Source organism: Chiloscyllium plagiosum, unplaced genomic scaffold, assembly GCF_037043375.1.
Source record: "Chiloscyllium plagiosum isolate Xiang-an unplaced genomic scaffold, Cpla_swu_hap1 HiC_scaffold_28, whole genome shotgun sequence".
In the NCBI taxonomy this organism is placed as follows: Eukaryota; Metazoa; Chordata; class Chondrichthyes; order Orectolobiformes; family Hemiscylliidae; genus Chiloscyllium; species Chiloscyllium plagiosum.
In genome coordinates, this window is record NW_028270166.1 from 22,531,188 (window position 1) to 22,550,459 (window position 19,272).

Consider the following 19,272-nt stretch of genomic DNA (forward strand, 5'->3'; position numbering starts at 1 on the left):
CGCCGCTTCTTGCTGTCAATAAAGTTATTGAAAACCTCACTTCCGGTGCCCTGCGACCTTCTTCCGTTTTACTTGGCCGCCGCCGGTGTCTTTGTTAATAAAGTTATTGATGACAGTGGCTTCCGGTGTGCCACGACCTTCTTCCGCTTGGTGGCTGCTGGAGACGCATTCAGGTACCTGTGGTGGTGCTGCTGGTTAGACGGTTCCTGGTAGCCGGAGCTTGGTGGGTCAAGCGTGGCGTGTCTTTGTCATGATGAATGTTCTTTTCCCCCTAACTCTAGGACCGCTCTTTGTTGTTAACTCCGCCATTGTGGCCAACTCTGAGCTGGTCAGGGAGCCTGAGGCCTGTGATCTTGGCTGTTTGCTGCAGCATTTTCCTTTGTGTCTGCTTGTTTGTTTAATGGTAAAGGTGGAGCGATTGGAGTAATCTTTGTTGAGAATTAGTTAATAGATGAAATGCCTGGGCTGGTTGAAACCAGGCTATTTTGCAACTGAGAGGTTCTTTCCCCTTGGCTTGGTTGGTGGAGGTGGTGTGGGAGGAGAAAGGTGGTTCAGGATAAAGGACCGACCACCTAATACCGAGTAGAGGAGAAGCTTCTACAACATACTTGATGGGTTAGGTTGTGAATCTTTAGAATTTTGTCATAGAATACTGCGTGCCTGAGCACGGAATACATTTTTTTTGATCAACTTGTTCAGAAATATTATGGTATACCTTTTAGAGAATCAGAGAGACTTTAACCCAGGCCTTCTGAGTCAGATAAAAGCAAATTACTGCAGATGCTGGAATCTGAAACCAAAAGAGAAAATGCTGGAAAATCTCAGTAGGTCTGGCAGCATCTGTAAGGAGAAAAAAGCTGACGTTTAACTGACCCATTGTCAAAGCTGCCAGAAATTGAGACAGAAAGGTCAAGGAAAGGAAGGCAAGTGTCGGAGATGGACCAGGTGAAGGTGATGGAGGGATGGAAACTGGAAGCGAAGTTTATGAATTTTTCCAGGTCAGGACAAGAGCATGAAGCCGCACCAAAATAATCATCGATATACCAATAAAGCAGTTGCGGGAGGGGACCCGGGTGGGCCTGGAACAAGAAATGTTCCACATACCCCATGAAAAGACAGACATAGCTGGGACCCATGTGGGTACCCATTGCTACACCTTTGATTTGGAGAAAATGGGATGAGTTGAAGGAGAAGTTGTTGAGAGAGAGAACAAGTTCAGCCAGGCGGAGGAGAGTGGTGGTGGATGGAGATTGTTCAGGCCTCTTTTTCGAGAAAGAAGTGAAGAGATTTCAAGCCGTCTTGGTGTGGGATGGAAGTGTAAAGAGATTGTACATCCGTGGTGAATAGAAGGTGGTTAGGGCCTGCGAATTGAAAACTGTCAATGTGTTGCTAGGCATCAGAGGAATCCTGGATTAAGGTGGGGAGGGAGAACCAGAGGAATGAGGATGGAGTCAAGGTAGGAGGAAATAAGTTCAGTGGGGCAGGAGCATGCTGACACAATGGGCCTGCCAGAACAGTCCTTCTTGTGGATTTTGGGGAGTAGGTAGAAACAGTCTGTCCGGGGTTGGGAGACTGATGTTGGAAGGCATCCGGAGGAAATGAGGTCAGTCACGGTGTTGGAGACAATGGCTTGATGTCACTGGTGTGGTCATGCTCCGGGGGGAGGTAGGAGGAGGAATCTGAGAGTTGGCGCTCAGCCTCTGCGAGGTAGAGGTCAGTACGCCAGATGACAACAGCACCCCGTTTGTCAGCAGGTTTGATGACAAGGTTGAGGTTGGACCTAAGGGAGCAAAGGGCAGAAAGTTCGGATGGAGAGAGGTTGGAATGGGTAAGAGGGGTAGAGAAATTAAGGCGGCCAATGTCCCGTCGACAATTGTCAATGAAAAGATCGAGGGCAGGAAATTGTCCTGGCAGGGGTGTCCAATTAGAGGTGGAATGTTGGAGGGATGTGAAAGGATCTGTGGAGCGGGGGGAGGACTCTTGCCCAAAGAAGTGAGCACGAAGGCAAAGGCGACAGAAGAAGAGCTCAGCATCATGTTGAGCCTGGAATTCATTGAGATGGGGATGTAAGGGTACAAAGCTGAGCTTTGACAAAGGGTCAGTTAGACTCAAAACATCAGCTCTTTTCTCTCCTTACAGATGCTGCCAGACCTGCTGAGATTTTCCAGCATTTTCTCTTCTGAGTCAAATGTAGGGATGGTTACCACTATGCCACAGAACCCTTCTGAAGAGATGTATTTGCTGGAGAGGGAGCATGATGGTGATTTTCCACGTTAATCCTTAGGATAACATGTTTGTTTTATCAGAGAATGAGGAGATTCAGTCTGTATTCATTTGAGTTTTGAAGAACTAGGGTTGAACCCATTGAAACTTCTAGGACATGACAGGGTGAATGTGGATAGGCTGTTTCCATTGGCTGTTAAATGTAAAATCAGGTGACATAATCTCAGGATGACAGGTAAGGTATTTAGTTTATACTAGTGTTGTGGATGATCTGTTACTAAGTATATTCAGGGTTGAGATTGATGGATTGTTGGTGTCTCATAGAATCCTGATATAGGAAATATGAAGTTAAGGCAGAAAATCAATGGCATTTCTATTACATTGTGATGCAAGCTTAATAAGCTGGATGGTTTACTCCTGTTTCTTACATTTAGTGTAAAAGTTGTTGTGGTTCTGTTCGCCGAGCTGGGAATTTGTGTTGCAGACGGTTCATCCCCTGTCTAGGTGACATCCTCAGTGCTTGGGAGCCTGTGGCTTCTGTGATGTTTCCTTCAACATTTATAGTGGTTTGTCTCTGCCGCTACTGGTTGTCACTTCCAGCTGTCCGCTGCAGTGGCCAGCATTGGGTCCAGGTCGATGTGTTTGTTGATAGAATCTGTGGATGAGTGCCATGCCTCTAGGAATTCCCTGGCTGTTCTCTGTTTGGCTTGTCTATAATAGTAGTGTTGTCCCAGTCAAACTCATGTTGCTTGTCATCCACGTGTGTGGCTACTAAGGATAGCTGGTCGTGTTGTTTCTTGGCTAGTTGGTGTTCATGGATCCGGATCATTAGCTGTCTTCCTGTTTGTCCTATGTAGTGTTTTGTGCAGTCCTTGCATGGGATTTTGTACACTACATTGGTTTTGCTCATGCGGGTATCGGGTCCTTTGTCCTCGTGAGTTGTTGTCTGAGGGTGGCTGTTGGTTTGTGTGCTGTTATGAGTCCTAGTGGTCGTAGTAGTCTGGCTGTCAGTTCAGAAATTTTCTTGATGTATGGTAACGTGGTTAGTCCTTTGGGTTGTGGTATATCCTCATTCCGTTGTCTTTCCCTTAGGCATCTGTTGATGAAATTGCAGGGGTATCTGTTTTTGGTGAATACATTGTAGAGGTGTTCTTCTTCCTCTTTTTGCAGTTCTGGTGTGTTGCAGTGTGTTGTGGCCCTTTTGAACAGTGTCTTGATGCAACTTATTTTGTGTGTGTTGGGATGGTTGCTTTCGTAGTTCAGGACTTGGTCTGTGTGTGTGGCTTTCCTGTATACCTTTGTGGTGAATTCTCCATTCAGTGTTCTCTGTACCATCACGTCTAGGAATGGGAGTTGGTTGTCCTTTTCTTCCTCTCTAGTGAATCTGATTCCTGTGAGTGTGGCGTTGATGATCCGGTGTGTGTTTTCTATTTCTGTATTTTTAATGATTACAAAGGTGTCATCTACATATCTGACCCAGAGTTTGGGTTGAATTTACGGTAAGACTGTTTATTCTAATCTTTGCATTACCGCTTCTGCTATGAGTCCAGAGATGGGTGAGCTTAAAATGTGTTGCTGGAAAAGCGCAGCAGGAGAATCGACGTTTTGGGCATGAGCCCTTCAAGGTTCCTGAAGAAGGGCTCATGCCTGAAACGTCGATTCTCCTGCTCCTTGGATGCTGCCTGACCTGCTGCGCTTTTCCAGCAACACATTTTCAGCTCTGATCTCCAGCATCTGCAGTCCTCACTTTCTCCTCAGATGGGTGAGCCCATGGGTGTGCCGTTGATTTGTTCATATATTTGGTTGTTGAATGTGAAGTGTGTTGTGAGGCACAGGTCCAGTACTTTGAGTATGCAGTCTTTGTTGATAGGTTCCCCATCTTGTTGTCTGTTCTGTATGTCCAGCGGGTTGGCTATTGTTTCTCTGGCTAGAGTTTTGTTGATAGAGGTGAACAGTGCCGTTACATCGAATGAGACTATAGTTTCTTCCTTGTCTATATGTATATTTCTGATGATGTCCAAGAATTCCTGTGTTGACTGTATAGAGTGTCTGGATCCGCTGATCAGATACCAACACCTACCAAAAGAGAGAGTTTGACCCCACCTCACAGCTCACCAATAGGCTAAACAACATACTGAGGAATCTGCAAAAAAACTGACAGATAACCAGGTTTGACCTACAGAGAATGAAACCTGAAAGCAACACCACCCCCAGATTCTATGGACTACCTAAAGTGCACAAACCAGACATCCCACTCAGACCCACAGTATCACTACCAGGGACACCATCACACGAACTGGCCAAAGAACTACAGCAGAAACTGAAACACCTGATCAGCGGATCCAGACACTCTATACAGTCAACAGAAGAATTCTTGGACATCATCAGAAATATACACATAGACAAGGAAGAAACTATGATCTCATTCGATGTAACGGCACTGTTCACCTCTATCGACAAAACCCTAGCCAGAGAAACAATAACCAACCTGCTGGACATACAGAACAGACAACAAGACGGGGAACAGCAGAGAAGTGTTATATGTAAATGTTATATTTACATATGAAATATTTGCTATGAATATTTTTTCCTGCTCATGAAGCTGAGTTTTCACATTAATATGTACACCTTATTTAAGATGTTGTTTATAAGCTAATAACCACCAGAACATAAATTGAAATCTTTAGACTGTACTAGAACTTTATTGTAAAAATTTGTGTACAAGAAATTACACAATTTGTCACTCCAACTGCTAGGCAATGCTCACTTGGATCTCAGGAAATCCGAGGTATCCAGTGTGTCATTTCCTGAGATGTGCAATCATCTGAGACATTGGATCATTCATGCAAAACTTTAAAAACATTTCTCATAAAGTTGCCATTTTGTGAAGCAAATGATAAGTTTTTGTACAGAAAGTAAAACTGACTAATATATATGTGTATTTTTGTTTTGAAACTCTTTCAGATTTTGTAAAAAGATACTGTTCATCAAATAACTATGGATTTTCAACATCGACCAGGAGGGAAAACTGGCAGTGGAGGGGTTGCTTCTTCTTCAGAAAGCAATCGAGATCGAAGAGAACGATTGAGACAGTTAGCTTTGGAAACGATTGACATAAATAAGGTTAACTTCTGATTGCAGTCCAGTAAATTCCTTGTAATCTCTCAACATTTTGAAATTTAATTGTTACTCTTTCTAATCTTCTAGGATCCCTATTTTATGAAAAATCACTTGGGTTCTTATGAATGTAAACTTTGTCTAACACTTCACAACAATGAGGTAAGTTTAGTTTTTTGTCAATACAAGAGTGTAAAATCTGTGCTGGGAGAGGGAAGTTAGTTTGTCTTCAGATGGCAGTACGAGGCAGTATAGATGTTTATTTCTGTTGCCAGCTTTAAGGCATGTCCAAAGGCATTGTGAAAAATACTGCAGAAGGTTCTGGCAGTCTTCTCTTCCCCTTCACTCTCTCTTTGTTACACAGGTTATGGTACTCGCTTTATGCACATTAGAAGAATGAAAAACTGGGTAAACCATTGGCCTTTTGCTGTCAGACCAGAGCTCAGCCAACCTGATGTTCAAGAATGTTGCAAAATTATTCTTGTGTTGTTGTTAGTCTGGCATTGTTAACTTATTTGCTTAGAAATGTTACTGTAATTATCGTAGTTGAACAAAGAAGGACAAAACAGCTCATTACCTCACCATCCACCACCTTAAACTTTAATCCATCCTGTAGTGGCACACCATGGCAGCAGTGTGAACCTTTTAGAAGGTGCACTGCAGCAATTCACCAAGAATGCTTTGGTAGCATCTTCAAAGTTATAACACTTAATAACTTGAAAAGCAAGCAAAGTAAGTGCAAGGGAACATCATCACCTGCAGCTCTCCGTCTATGTAAATGCACATTCTCCCCATGTCTCTAAAAATTAGGAACTTGTTCAATTGCAGAGTTAAGGCTGTAGCTATAATTATATAGACTGCAGTGGTACAAGAGGCTGACTCATCATTATCACTTTTTCAAGGTCAGTTGGGGGTGGGCAAGTAATACTAGACTTGCCAATGGCACACCCCTTCCATGAGCAAGAATAATAGATAAACACTAAAAAAACGTTTTACAATAAATTTTAGCTTGAATAAATCTCAAGCTAGTGTTGCATTTCTGACTTAGAGTGCTGTCTTTGAGCTGATGTGATTCATTTTTCAGTCAATAGTTTGATGAAGCATTCATTAGTTGTAACATCTTTTTATAATTAGTGTAATCATATTTAAACTATCTGACTTTGTAAGTATATTTTCCCATAATATTTTGCAACACACCTTCTAGAGTCACTTAATTCATTTTTATATGGTTGGACTGAATTTCTTTTTCATCAAGATGAAAGTAATACTGATAAATCATTTTACTATCATTGAACACATGTGAATATTCAAATGGGTTTATATCAAATCTTCTCTGCTGTATCCTAAGCTGGACACTTCTGTTTTCCACACTAGCTGTTAGCATTGGTTTGGGTGAGCCTAAATACTGCTTTATGGACAAGATTATTGTTTTATATGGAAATCACGTTGAGACAATTCAAATGCAAATGTATTCTCATTCTTAAAACTTTTAAAGCGGGAGGTTTATTGACCTATCCAATGGGACTCAAATTAGATCGAGTATTCAAAAGCAAATGCAGTGCTTAACCGATTATGTCATCTGATCTTCCTCCTTGTACTTCCTCCCTGTACTATCAGCCACATTTTAAAAAAATCAGGCTTGCTGTCAAATAAAGTGTTGTAATCTTGGAGCTGTCTTCTACATTGAAGTACTTTACCAATGTTGAGGCTCATTCAGTTAATTTACTCAAATTGTCTATCCTGTAATTGCATTTACTTTAAAATACTGTTTTAACTTAATTTGAATTTTTCTTCTATAGGGGAGCTATTTGGCACACACACAAGGGAAAAAACATCAGACTAATCTGTAAGTGTAGGATTATGTTTAATGTAAAAAATGTGTTTTTGCAATTATTCTGTGCTCAGCCTTTTGAGTTTTTTTTTAAAAAAGGCTTGTTTCATTAGAAAAACATTAAACTGTAAAATATGCAGTTCAGAGTCATTAGTTGAGATTTTCTGTTTATATTGTAGCTGTTATCCTGCATCAAAATTTTTATTGCATTTGAATGCTGCTGTAATGGTAAATAGATTTTTTAAAAAATTCATTGATATAGGGTTTTAAATATAAAATTTGAGGTAAAAAAAGACTTGTTTTCATTCCTTAAGCTCATTCCCAGAAGGTCCCTGTGAAGAAATGTAGTGAGAGGTAGATGAGAGGAAGCAGTACTGTTGTCAGGTACATCGAAGATTTCAGAATTTGTTAGGAAATTATGTTTCTTGCTGTTACCTCTATCCACAGGGAAGTCTCTCCTTGTTATTCAGCAGCCAAGTAGATATGCTAAAAAATATTCTTAGACTCCTATTAAACCTCTGATTGATTGTGCTAAACCCTTCCAAATAAAACAATGATATGAATGGAGATTTGACATCAATGACATTCATCTTACCAAACAGTGCAACTGTCTGCATCCCAGTTGCTTTAGAGGTCATTGGGAAATTGAATTAAATAGCTTAGAGTGACTTTGTTCCTCCTTCCCAGTGGAATAATGCCTGGCTTCTGCTCGACACATCCTATTACAAAGTAGCTAATGTCAACAGTTTTGAATTTGAGGCATCATGGAGGAATTTGAGAAGTCTATATCCCATCGTCCTGCTAAGCCGCCATCTATCACATTGTATTATGAAGGCCACAGTTCTCAGTTAAAATGATTGTAGTTTTGAACCTAATTGTTTGTCTGTGGATTAATTAGTCGCATGCTGAGAAAAACAAATAATCCATTATATAGGAGGAGATATTTAAACTTTCCTTAACAGCATTGTTGGTGCATCTATATCAGACAGATAGCAGTGCAATGCAATAATTCACTCCTACCTTCTTGAGGATGGGCAGCAAATACTGATTTACCAGTAATGCTCAGATTCCTTGAAAGAATTTTTTTAAAAAATCTGCATGCTCAGATATCCATCAGTTCAGAGTTCAGATTTACTTTGCAATGAACTAACTCATCCAAGGGAATTATCAGCTTTTTAAAGCATGTGATGTACCTTCAAATTGATAAATTGAACATTTAGTTGAATAATTTATGGACACCCAAACTACTACTAAAAATGTCAAAACTTGAGTGATCACTTGATTATAGCTTTTTTGAAATAATTATTCAGAGTTGCATGCTTAATTCATAGTGAGTTTCCATTCAGGCAGATACTTAGGTGGGATGTATAAATGGCCTGGCATACTTGATATCAGGATCTGTCAATCACAGTGCACTTGAGCACCAATTATGCGATTTTGCTAAATATGCAGGAATGGATCACGTATCTGCTCTTTCAAGAGATGCATCATAAGTTATTGTTAGGGGTAGTCATCAAATACTGAGATTTCCTACAAATGTTCCATGCTGTGTTTTGAATACAGGGCACGACGAGCAGCAAAAGAAGCAAAGGAGTCACCAGCACAGCCTGCCCCAGAGAAGGTTAAAGTGGAAGTGAAAAAGTTTGTGAAAATTGGGCGGCCAGGTTATAAAGGTATTTTTCAAACCTTGAGTTGTGTCACAGTGGGTTAGTGTAGCAATATACTTGTTACTTTCACAAAAATATGTTGGGTTTTATTGTCAGTTAATTATGAACTTTTGTATTTGGCTAAGCATTCCATGGTTTATGAATATGAAGTATTGAAAATAGTTATTTGAAATTTTTAATAAATATGCAGAGTGAACTGTTAAAGAATAATGAAACTGTGAATTACCACTCAATTTAATAACTTGAGAGTTACTCATTCAAAGGTGCCCTCATGCCTTTTAAATTGTGCCTCCTGCTGGTCAGTCAAGTCTATTGAAATATACTTAAGAAATTGCCATTTTTAATACCCGCTAGATGTGCTGTATGCATTCTCCATGTTCAATCAATGGACTTGGTTTGTATGGAAGTAAGGAGTAGCAAGTGAAAGAAATCATGGATGGGAATATCTATAGGTCCTTGAAGTGCTGCCTCACTGTCTGACAAAATATAAATCAGGACATAATGGTAGCATGTATGAAGGGCACCCAGTTGTGATGGGTGATTTTTAATCTGTATATTGACTGGACAAAAGTAACATAGAAGACAAATTTATAGAGTGCATCAGGGATTGTTTCTTGGGTTAGTACATTGAAGAGTCTACTTGGAAACAGGCTCTTTTAGATCCTGGATGTGTAAGGAAGCAGGATTAATAAGTGATCTCATAGTTAAGCATGTTCTTGGGAGTAATGAAACAACATGTATTTCAAATTCAGTTTGAGGGAAAGGAACTTGGGTCTCAAACCAGCATCTTTAACTTAATTAAGGGCAATTTACAGAGGAACAAAGCAGGATAGAAGAATAGTCTAAGGGAGGGTCAGAAGATGAGTAGTGGCAAAAAGTATAAGCAGCAATTTTATTATGCTCAGAAAAAAATGTAATTCTTATCAGAACGAAGGACTGAATGAGAAGAATGAACACCTATGTTTATGGATCATATTCAATCAAAAGCTAAGGCATAATAAGTGGCATAAACTGATGGCAGGCCAGAGGCTTGGGAATCTTTTAGAAACCGGCAGCAGATATCTAAAAATCTAATAACAAGGGAAAAAATTTATATCTAAGTAAATTCACAAGAAATGTGTAAATAAAAGCAGCAAGAGCTTCTATACATATATAAAAAGAAAGTAGCAAAAATGAGTATGGGACCCTTGGAGAATGCAATTGAGGAATTGATGATGAAAAGCAGGGAAATGTCAGATAATTTAAACAAACATTTTGCATCTTGACACATTAACATTTTCACTATAAACATGCCAAAGATTAACAAGGTGCTAATTAGAGGAACAGTCTTGTAAAAGGCTCTATCACAAGGGACAAAGTATTTGCCAGCCTAATGGGACTGAAGGCAGACAAGTTGTCAGGACCTGATGGCCTGCATTCAAGGATCTTAAAGGAAGTTGCTACAGCGAGAGTGGAAGCATTGGTCAAAATATTCAAGTACTCACTGGATTCTGGGAGGGTTCTACCAGATTGGAAATCTGCCAGTGTGGTGCTCCTGTTCAAGCAGGAAGGGAAATGGGAACTAGTTGGACTAACATGTATCATTGGGGAATTGCTAGAGTCCATTATTAGGGAAGAAATAGCACGAAATTTAGAAAAGCTTAATGCAGTCAAACAGTCTTGTGGTTTCGTGAAAGGAAAATTGTGTTTGACAAATTTGCTGAAGTTCCTTTATGATGTAACAGTGCCCTTGATAAAGAGGAACAAGCGTATGTAATGTATTTCGATTTCTAGAAGGCATTTCATAAAGTGCCACATAAAAGGTGATTGCACAAGATTGGACTCAGAGTCTTGTGGATAATTTATTAGCATGTATTGAAGGTTTTGTTAACACATAGAAGAAAGGGTTTTTTTATGTTGGAAAGACATAACTAGAATAAATTCACTGGACCAACTCCTGGGATGAAGGGGCTTATTTAACAAGAATAAATAAACAGATTAGGTTTTATTCATTGGAGTTTATAGAAATTAGGTGTGAAGGACTTATACACTTAATGGTAAGGTCCTAGGAAGTGTTGCTGAACAAAAAGATCTTGGAGTGCAGGTTCATAGCTCCTTGAAAGTGGAGTCGCAGGTAGATAGGATAGTGAAGAAGGCGTTTGGTATGCTTTCCTTTATTGGTCAGCGTATTGAGTACAGGAGTTTGGAGGTCATGTTGCGGCTGTACAGGACATTGGTTAAACCACTGTTGGAATACTGCGTGCAATTCTGGTCTCCTTCCTATCGGAAAGATGTTGTGAAACTTGAAAGGGTTCAGAAAAGACTTACAAAAATGTTGTCAGTGTTGGAGGATCTGAACTACAGGGAGAGGCTGAACAGGCTGGGGCTGTTTTCCCTGGAGCGTCGGAGGCTGAGGTGTGACCTTATAGAGGTTTACAAAATTATAGGGGCATCAATAGGGTAAAAAGGCAAAGTCTTTTCCCTGGGGTGGGGGAGTCCAGAACTAGAGGGCATAGGTTTAGGGTGAGAGGGGAAAGATATAAAAGGGACCTAAGAGGCAACCCTATTCACGCAGAGGGTGGTACGTGTATGGAATGAGCTGGCAGAGGAAGTGGTGGAGGCTTGTACAATTGTAACATTTAAAAGGCATTTGGATGGGTATATGAATAGGAAGGGTTTGGAGGGATATGGGCCGGGTGCTGGCAGGTGGGACTAGATTGGGTTGGGATATCTGGTCGGCATGGATGGGTTGGACTGAAGGGTCAGTTTTCTTGCTGTACATCTCTTTGACTCTATCTTATTGAAACGTATAAGATTCTGAGGGTTTAAACAAAGTAGATGTTGAGATGAAGTTTTCACTAGTGGGAGAATCTCAAACTAGGATAAATAGTTACTGAATAAGGAAACATTCATCTATAACTGAGATGTAAGGAAATTTCTTCTTCCAAGGTAGAGAATGTGTGGAATTTCTATCCCAGAGAGATTACAGGGACTAGGTGACTGAAAGTATTTGGAAAGGAGGTAGATAGATTATTGAAGTATCGAGGAGTTGAGAACTAGGATGAGCTAGCGTGGACAACGGGTTGAAGCTTGCGGCAGATCAGCCATGATCTTGTAGAACAATGGGACAGACTTGAGGGGCTGAATTATCTATTCCTGCTCCTAGTTCTTATGTTCAATCTGAAAATTCCGATACAACTGATTAATTTCTGATATTTGGGGAGAACTCAGCGTATGTATTTTGTGTTGCATCTAAATTGGACACAATAGTTAAGATTCATCCAGAAGTTTACAATATAAATTACCTCACTGTTTATCGCAGCAAGTGGAGAAGAAAATTGCTGTGCTCTGTTTTAGAGGACTTTATTTTAAACAAACTGACTAAAATGTATCAAGGTTTTAACCATTGTTTTTGTAGTGACCAAACAGAGGGATGCAGAAGTGGGACAACAAAGTCTTCTTTTTCAGGTAACTTATACTTGTGCTCTCTGTATCGATTATAACGGCTGGATTTGAACCCATGACCATGACATTAGTCGAGGACATTGGATTACCAGTTCATTGACATTACCACTATGTTACCACCTCCTTGGCAAACATTTACATTTTGGAGTTTTAACACTAGACATTGTCTTGGGTTCAGCATTTAAGCTACATCTTTGGTTTTCCTGTGAACCAGCATGTAACTTTCATCTTCCCAACTTCTAGAATACCTGAACTGCGGGTAGTAATTTCCTTGTTTCTCATTGGGAGAATAATGTACACTTTTAGATTATGTTTTCTGCTATATAGCACTGAACAAATGTATTCAATATAAACCAGGCAGTTGAAACATGCTCAAATCCTCAGTGTCAAAAGCAGTTTCTACTGTAATGTATCTTGAAACATGGCAAGCAACAGCTATCTGGTCGAACGAAGACTTCTGACTTGCCATATAATTTATCATGCCTTTTGCTTATGCCCGAAACGTTGATTCTCCTGCTCCTTGGATGCTGCCTGACCTGCTGTGCTTTTCCAGCAACACATTTTTCAGTTTTGCTTTCATCACCCAAGAAGACTTTCCAAACTTCTTTGACACTATCTCAGCCAAAAAAAAAAGATTTATTCCCTTTGCTACTTTCAGTTCCATGGGATACTTAATAGTGAATTTTACAGGAAGGTAGGTACATCTGATCCAAGTACTCATTAAAATGTTGTGGTAGAAGTTGAACCACACATATCTGCAATGTGTTTTGTCTATAGTTCATAGAGGCAGCCAACAGGAACAGTTTGAACCTGTAACTGTTATGACCTGCAAGGAAGAATCTAATATATCATCAACAATATATCAAAATGTGTTTTCCCCATACTGTTGCTGGGGTATTGATGTTAATCCTAAGCACATACCAGGTTAAGTAGCCAACTTTGTTTTCCACATCAACATATATAGTAGCTTATGCTAGCTGAACGTATTTTTAGTACAATTGTTTATTTGTTAAAAATAATCATCTTTATCTCTTAGATTGATTATCCTGAAATTGCAGAAGGTGTAATCCCACGCCATCGGTTTATGTCTGCATATGAGCAACGAATTGAACCACCAGACAGACGTTGGCAGTACCTATTGTTTGCAGCAGAGCCATATGAAACCATTTCTTTTAAGGTACTGTATGCTTATGGATTGTTGGACAACCTGGAGAGACAGATAAGTTTGTTTTCTATGAGAGGCATATTATGGACTAGGCCAGACCACTCAAAACATTCTTAAACAGGCAGCCCAGACTGTAACTTTGCTATTTGTTTCGGCAAGTATACATGAAAATTAGTTAGGTTGACTACCAGATTTTAAAACAGACTAAAATTGATTCACAGAATGAATCACAAAGAACAGACTATAGAATACCCACAGAACTCAGTCAATCCAAACTAGACTTGATTATGCTGTTCTAAAAATACACAACAGTCTCGATAAACAAACCCCTTATACATAGAGTAAAAATGAAACAAAGGCTTACAGGTCGAAGTTAGAAGTACAGCAGGAGAGAGAGTTTATCAGCCTGTTCCACACAGCCCACTGCTGAACTGACTCAAACAAGACTTCAGCTTTTAGGACTGACCACTCCCCTTTTTATACAGGTCACTTCAAAAACATAAAACCTTTGGCCTAAAGTCTCATCTGCTTACGTATAAACAAAAATGCCTGTCATAAACCTTTTCATCTCTGTACCAAGCCAGTCGATTCTGAGTCCGGACTGTTTTAAGACCCCTCTGAAAAAGACCAAGGACACAGTATCCTTGAGAAAAGGAACAGCTTTTAGAAAAAAGGACAGCTTTGTGACAGGCAAAATAACTTAATGCTGTTTCCACACACGTGCTATTCCTGATCATTCAAACTGGGCTTCTTGCAATGAAAATCTGAATTATTTGATGACCTTGTTGATTTAAATTACACACTAGAAATTTGAGATTTAGATGCTATATTATTATCTAATTTGAGTTAGATGGTTTTGAATTAAAAAAAGCATGCTGTTTTATGTCGAGAACATATAGTAAAGTTGGTGTAAAATAAAATACTGGTACTAGTTTGGTTACATATAGGTAAAGTTGCCATAATTCCAGAGGACAATAGGTCTCTGATTAGAGAGAAACAATTGGTGGTAGTTTAACCTGAGGTCAGCATCCCTGTGCAGTGAGCGATGAAGTTGAGAAAGTGTGACCTTCCAAATCAGCCAGTTTTGAAAATGAACCCATGCTGTTGGTGTCACTTTGTATTGCAAACCAGCTGTCCAGCTAACCAAACTAACCAACTCCCAGCTTGCATATAACAATTAGACCGTTAAATTGTGCATTGTAACAGGAATCGCTTGGATCTGCTTGTATTTATTGTGTTACTCTGAGATAGAAGTATTGGCAATCATAGATGGTTAGCGAGAGAAAACAAATGGGGAATTTGTTTTGTGTTATTGATGGAAACCTTTTACAAAATGGAAAGAGGGAAGCTGAGGAAAAAATAAAACAATATTTCTTGTGGACTTCTGAACAAATGGAATGAATTTTTAAATAGTGCTTGGTCAGATTTCTTGCATTTCATTTTATTGTTGAAAACATGTCTTAAGTGAATGTTAAGCACATCTTGGACTCTGCATATTTTGTTCAGATTATTAAGGGAAATAGACGGAATACTGAATTATCTATTGTAGATTGAATGTATTCAACAAACTAGATAGCTGTTCACATCTTTAATTGCATTTAGGTACCAAGTAGAGAAATTGATAAAGTTGAAGGGAAGTTTTGGACCCACTGGAATAGAGAAACAAAACAGGTAATAGAAAGTTTCTTATTTTTTTGCTGTACGTCAATCAAACAGAAAATAGACAATGTGTTCATTCTTATATCTTGCTCCTGTTCAGCAATGCAGTTGTGTTTTTTTTTTAAGATCTCCGGATAACAGAATCCTTTAAAATCCCTGCAAGAGATCACACAACAACACAGTAGAACTCACAAACCTACCAATACACTTAAACAGTGACTAATGAACCTAAAAGATCCATTAGAAACCACCAGCAAAACTAACGTCATTTACAAGATACCATGCAAGAACTGTAAAAAAACACGACATCAGACAAACTAGCAGGAAACTTACCACCAGGACTCGTCAACACCAACTGGCCACTAAAAGACACGATCTACTCTCAGTAGTTTCCATACGTACAGACAAAGAAGGACATCGCTTTGACTGGGACAACATACACATTCTAGGACAGACGAAACAAAGACACGTACGCGAATTCTTAGAGAATTGAATTTAACCAGACTCTATCAATAAACATGTTGATTTAGATCCTATCTACCTTCCCTTGAAAAAAGTACCGGAAATGACATCACCCATCTTAAGAAACCAAGACCTATAAATAGAAAGGCGGGACATACCACCAGCGCTTCAACAAATACTCTCACTGGTGTTGCCCAGTATGGTTATGAACTGTCTGAAAACAAACCTTCAAGCTCAGCGAGCTAACTTACATACTTATCAGCCTGAGCTACAAATCTTCTCAAAAATCGGTAACACTCACTGTCCACACAAAGTAAGTTTAGGTGGAGAACGTGTTTGGTACATCTAATTCAAGACTGCTATCACAATTTTACATTCACCACTCATTCAGTGCCTAGTATTGCAGTGAGACCATAGGTTGCTGCGTACAACAAAAAAAATGTTTTCGACATCTGTTAGATCACTGCCCTGTTCCCAGTCCTAGAACGCTCATTGCTTCACTCACTATCCTTCTCCCTTCTAAGTGAAGCAACAAGCAAGGGAGAGTATGTGGCAGTGAGTGAAGCAGAGAGCAGAGTGTTGAATAAGACATAGTACCAATAGGTGCCCAACACTGGTATCAATGGCACCAACTTCCTGTTCAAATGAGATGAGGGAACCAATGATGATGCCAGTGCATTGATTTGCTGTTAAGTGCATTGACAGGAAATGGTGTCATTGAGTGTCATAGAGCTGTACAGCATGAAATTAATTAATTTGATTCAATTTTTAACAAAATTGAAACAAAATTAATTTGATTCAATTCGTATGTAATGACCAGATATTCTAAATTAATCTAGTCCTATTTGCCAGCATTTGACCCATATCCCTCGAAACCCTTCTTATTCATGTACCTATCCAATATGCTTTTTAAATGTCATAATTGTATCCGGCAACACCACTGTCTCCGGCAGTTCATTCTGTACACACACCACCCTTTGCATGAAAATGTTGCCTCTTGGTTCCCTTTTAAATCTTTCCCCTCTCACCTTATACTTAGGCTCTCTTGTTTTGGATTCCCCAAATCATGGGAAAAAGACCTTGGCTTTTAACCCTATCTATTGTTACTTGTATCAACACATTAGAACATAATTGAATAGATTCCTCTATACCAAAAAACAGCCATATTCTGAATCCTGGCACCTGTTATATGTTTCTGAGCTGCCACCTGTTATATAGGGGGGTAGCCTAAAGTGAGACCAGAAAATTGCTGGTAACTGATTTTATGTTTTAAAAACGAAGGATTGTTAACAGAGAGATAGCCGGACAAAATTCCTTATGAGCATAAAAGAATCAAAAGACATTCCAAGATGTCAATTCGGCCAAGACTTAAGTGGCAAATGGCTGAGAAGTAATGGCCACCAATGAGGGTGAGGAAAAATATCAGAAATAGAAACATGAGTATAGGAAGCAGATTCATCAATAAATTTAAAAACAAATTTACCTAGCTATTTAAAGGGAAAAAAGTATGCAAGGCTGTGGGGGAAAAGCATGAAATGTTGGATCTAATTGGTAACCCGTCAAAATGTTGGTCATACACGATGGCGAAAATAGTGTACATTGAGAATAGATTTTAAAAAATCTTCATGAAGGCTATGCGTGGTGGCTCGAGGCATAACAGAGTGAGAAATGAAATGAGCTTGATTCTATCACATCCTGATCAACCCTGTGCTGCATGTCTATTTGGGGATGGAATGTGCAAGGACTCTATTGTAATCTTAAAAGTGATATATATTGCCATCTTGAGGAATGTTAAAGTTTTAACAGCATGCTTGACACATTCATTCATTTCTATGGAAAATATGGTTAAAGATAACACATTTACATATCAATAGCCAAATGTTCACAGATTTATTTGATCACTGGCAAAATCTGGCTTCAGGATGTTTGTATAAAGGTAATGTGACATGATTAGTTTGACCTTAAATAAAAACAGTGTGTGTTGGAGAAACTCAGTAGGCCTGGCAGCATCTATGGAGTGAGAAACAAAATTAATGCTTTGAGTCCAATCTGATTTTTCTTCAGAACTGTTTGACCTCCTGCTGTTTCTTCCTAGTTTTTTCTTCAGTTCCATTTCAAGATGGAAAAACCATTGCAACCACCGACCTTGCCAATTGGACCACCTGGGATAAAGAACAGACCACCACCACCACCACTCATGAATGGTATGCCACCAAGAGCCCCCATGCCACCAGATGCTCTGCCACCTCCAAGACCAGCAGGCATGCCCATGCCACCAATGCCACCATCTGGCCCAGTGCCGCCTGGTCCACCACAGCTTCCTCCAGCTCCACAGGGACCACCACCAACTCCACAGGGACCGCCACCAACACCACAAGGTCCTCCTCCGACTCCGCAGGGTCCTCCTCCAACTCCGCAAGGTCCTCCTCCGACCCCACAAGGCCTCCCACCAACACCGCAAGGTCCTCCACCAACTCCTCAGGGCCTCCCCCCTCCGCCGACTCCTCAGGGCCTCCCCCCTCCGCCGACTCCTCAAGGTCTCCCCCCTCCGCCGACTCCTCAAGGTCTCCCCCCTCCGCCGACTCCTCAAGGTCTCCCCCCTCCGCCGACTCCTCAAGGTCTCCCCCCTCCGCCGACTCCTCAGGGTCTCCCCCCTCCGCCGACTCCTCAGGGTCTCCCCCCTCCGCCGACTCCTCAGGGTCTCCCCCCTCCGCCGACTCCTCAGGGTCTCCCCCCTCCGCCGACTCCTCAGGGTCTCCCCCCTCCGCCGACTCCTCAGGGTCTCCCCCCTCCGCCGACTCCTCAAGGTCTCCCCCCTCCGCCGACTCCTCAAGGTCTCCCCCCTCCTCCGACTCCGCAAGGTCTCCCTCCACCAGCCCCACAGGGTCCTCCCCCTAATTCAGTTCCATCTATGATTAGGCCTCCACTGCCCAGTGATTCTGTACCAGTATCTGCAGCACCTACACCCCTCCCACCACCACGTGTTCATCCTCCTCCTACTAACTGACCTTTTTTCAAAGAATTTTGTGTTTTCAACAGAATGCAATTTTTACAGAAAGTAATTTTGTTTTTAATTTTGTGTAGCCATATTTCTTTCCAGTGTATAGTACTTTGCTGTACTTCATCTTTCATTAAAGACATTTTTCAACATTTTTAAGTGTGGGCCTGGTTTTTTTTACATTCAAGTTTCATTTGACTCGTACAACTCTTGCAATTATTTAAAATATTCACTGATTTTCTTTGATTTTTACTGCTAAACCAGAACTTTAATGTATTAATTTATGAAAAAAAACCCAAGGGAAAAAAAAGAGTAAAAAAGCCATTCACTTGATATCTGCAAATATTGTCACTGCTGAAGAAAGGAAACACAGCTGAATGTCAAGACTTGGGTATTCTCTGAACTCGAGATTCAAGAACTTTAAACTCCAATTACCTTTACCTTCCTGCCTGCATTAGATACCTTCCCTCCTTTTCAGGCTCATTACTAGTGTTGCGAAGTTGGGTAGAGTAGATTGGCGGCAGAATGTTAGAATTTGGTGTTTGTAAAATGGATGGCACTTTTTCAGTGCTTAGAGATTTGAATTGGATGTTTATGAGTAGCAGTTTGAAAGTTTGCAAACACAGAGAGAGCCCGACTGAAACATTTGTATTGAAAGACTGTACAGTTAGCAGACCAAGCTGCAGTTTTTACCAAGACATTGGGC

At 40.3% G+C, this 19,272-nt stretch overlaps 1 protein-coding gene across 2 annotated transcripts; it reads left to right on the forward strand.

Moving 5' to 3' along the window:
* Positions 1–82: 82 nt before the first annotated feature.
* On the forward strand, positions 83–18,718 carry sf3a2 (splicing factor 3a, subunit 2). 2 transcript variants are annotated; one of them, XM_043721184.2, is made up of 9 exons: positions 83–173; positions 5,188–5,346; positions 5,431–5,502; positions 7,140–7,186; positions 8,735–8,844; positions 12,236–12,285; positions 13,319–13,459; positions 15,050–15,118; positions 17,664–18,718. In XM_043721184.2, exons 2-9 carry the CDS (start codon positions 5,221–5,223, stop codon positions 18,573–18,575), a joined length of 1,527 nt encoding a protein of 508 aa, XP_043577119.2. In that variant the 5' UTR covers positions 83–173; positions 5,188–5,220; the 3' UTR covers positions 18,576–18,718. The 2 variants fall into 2 exon arrangements, with proteins under 2 accessions (XP_043577119.2, XP_043577118.2); XM_043721183.2 differs by having other exon boundaries at positions 135–223.
* The last annotated feature ends 554 nt before the right edge of the window (positions 18,719–19,272 follow it).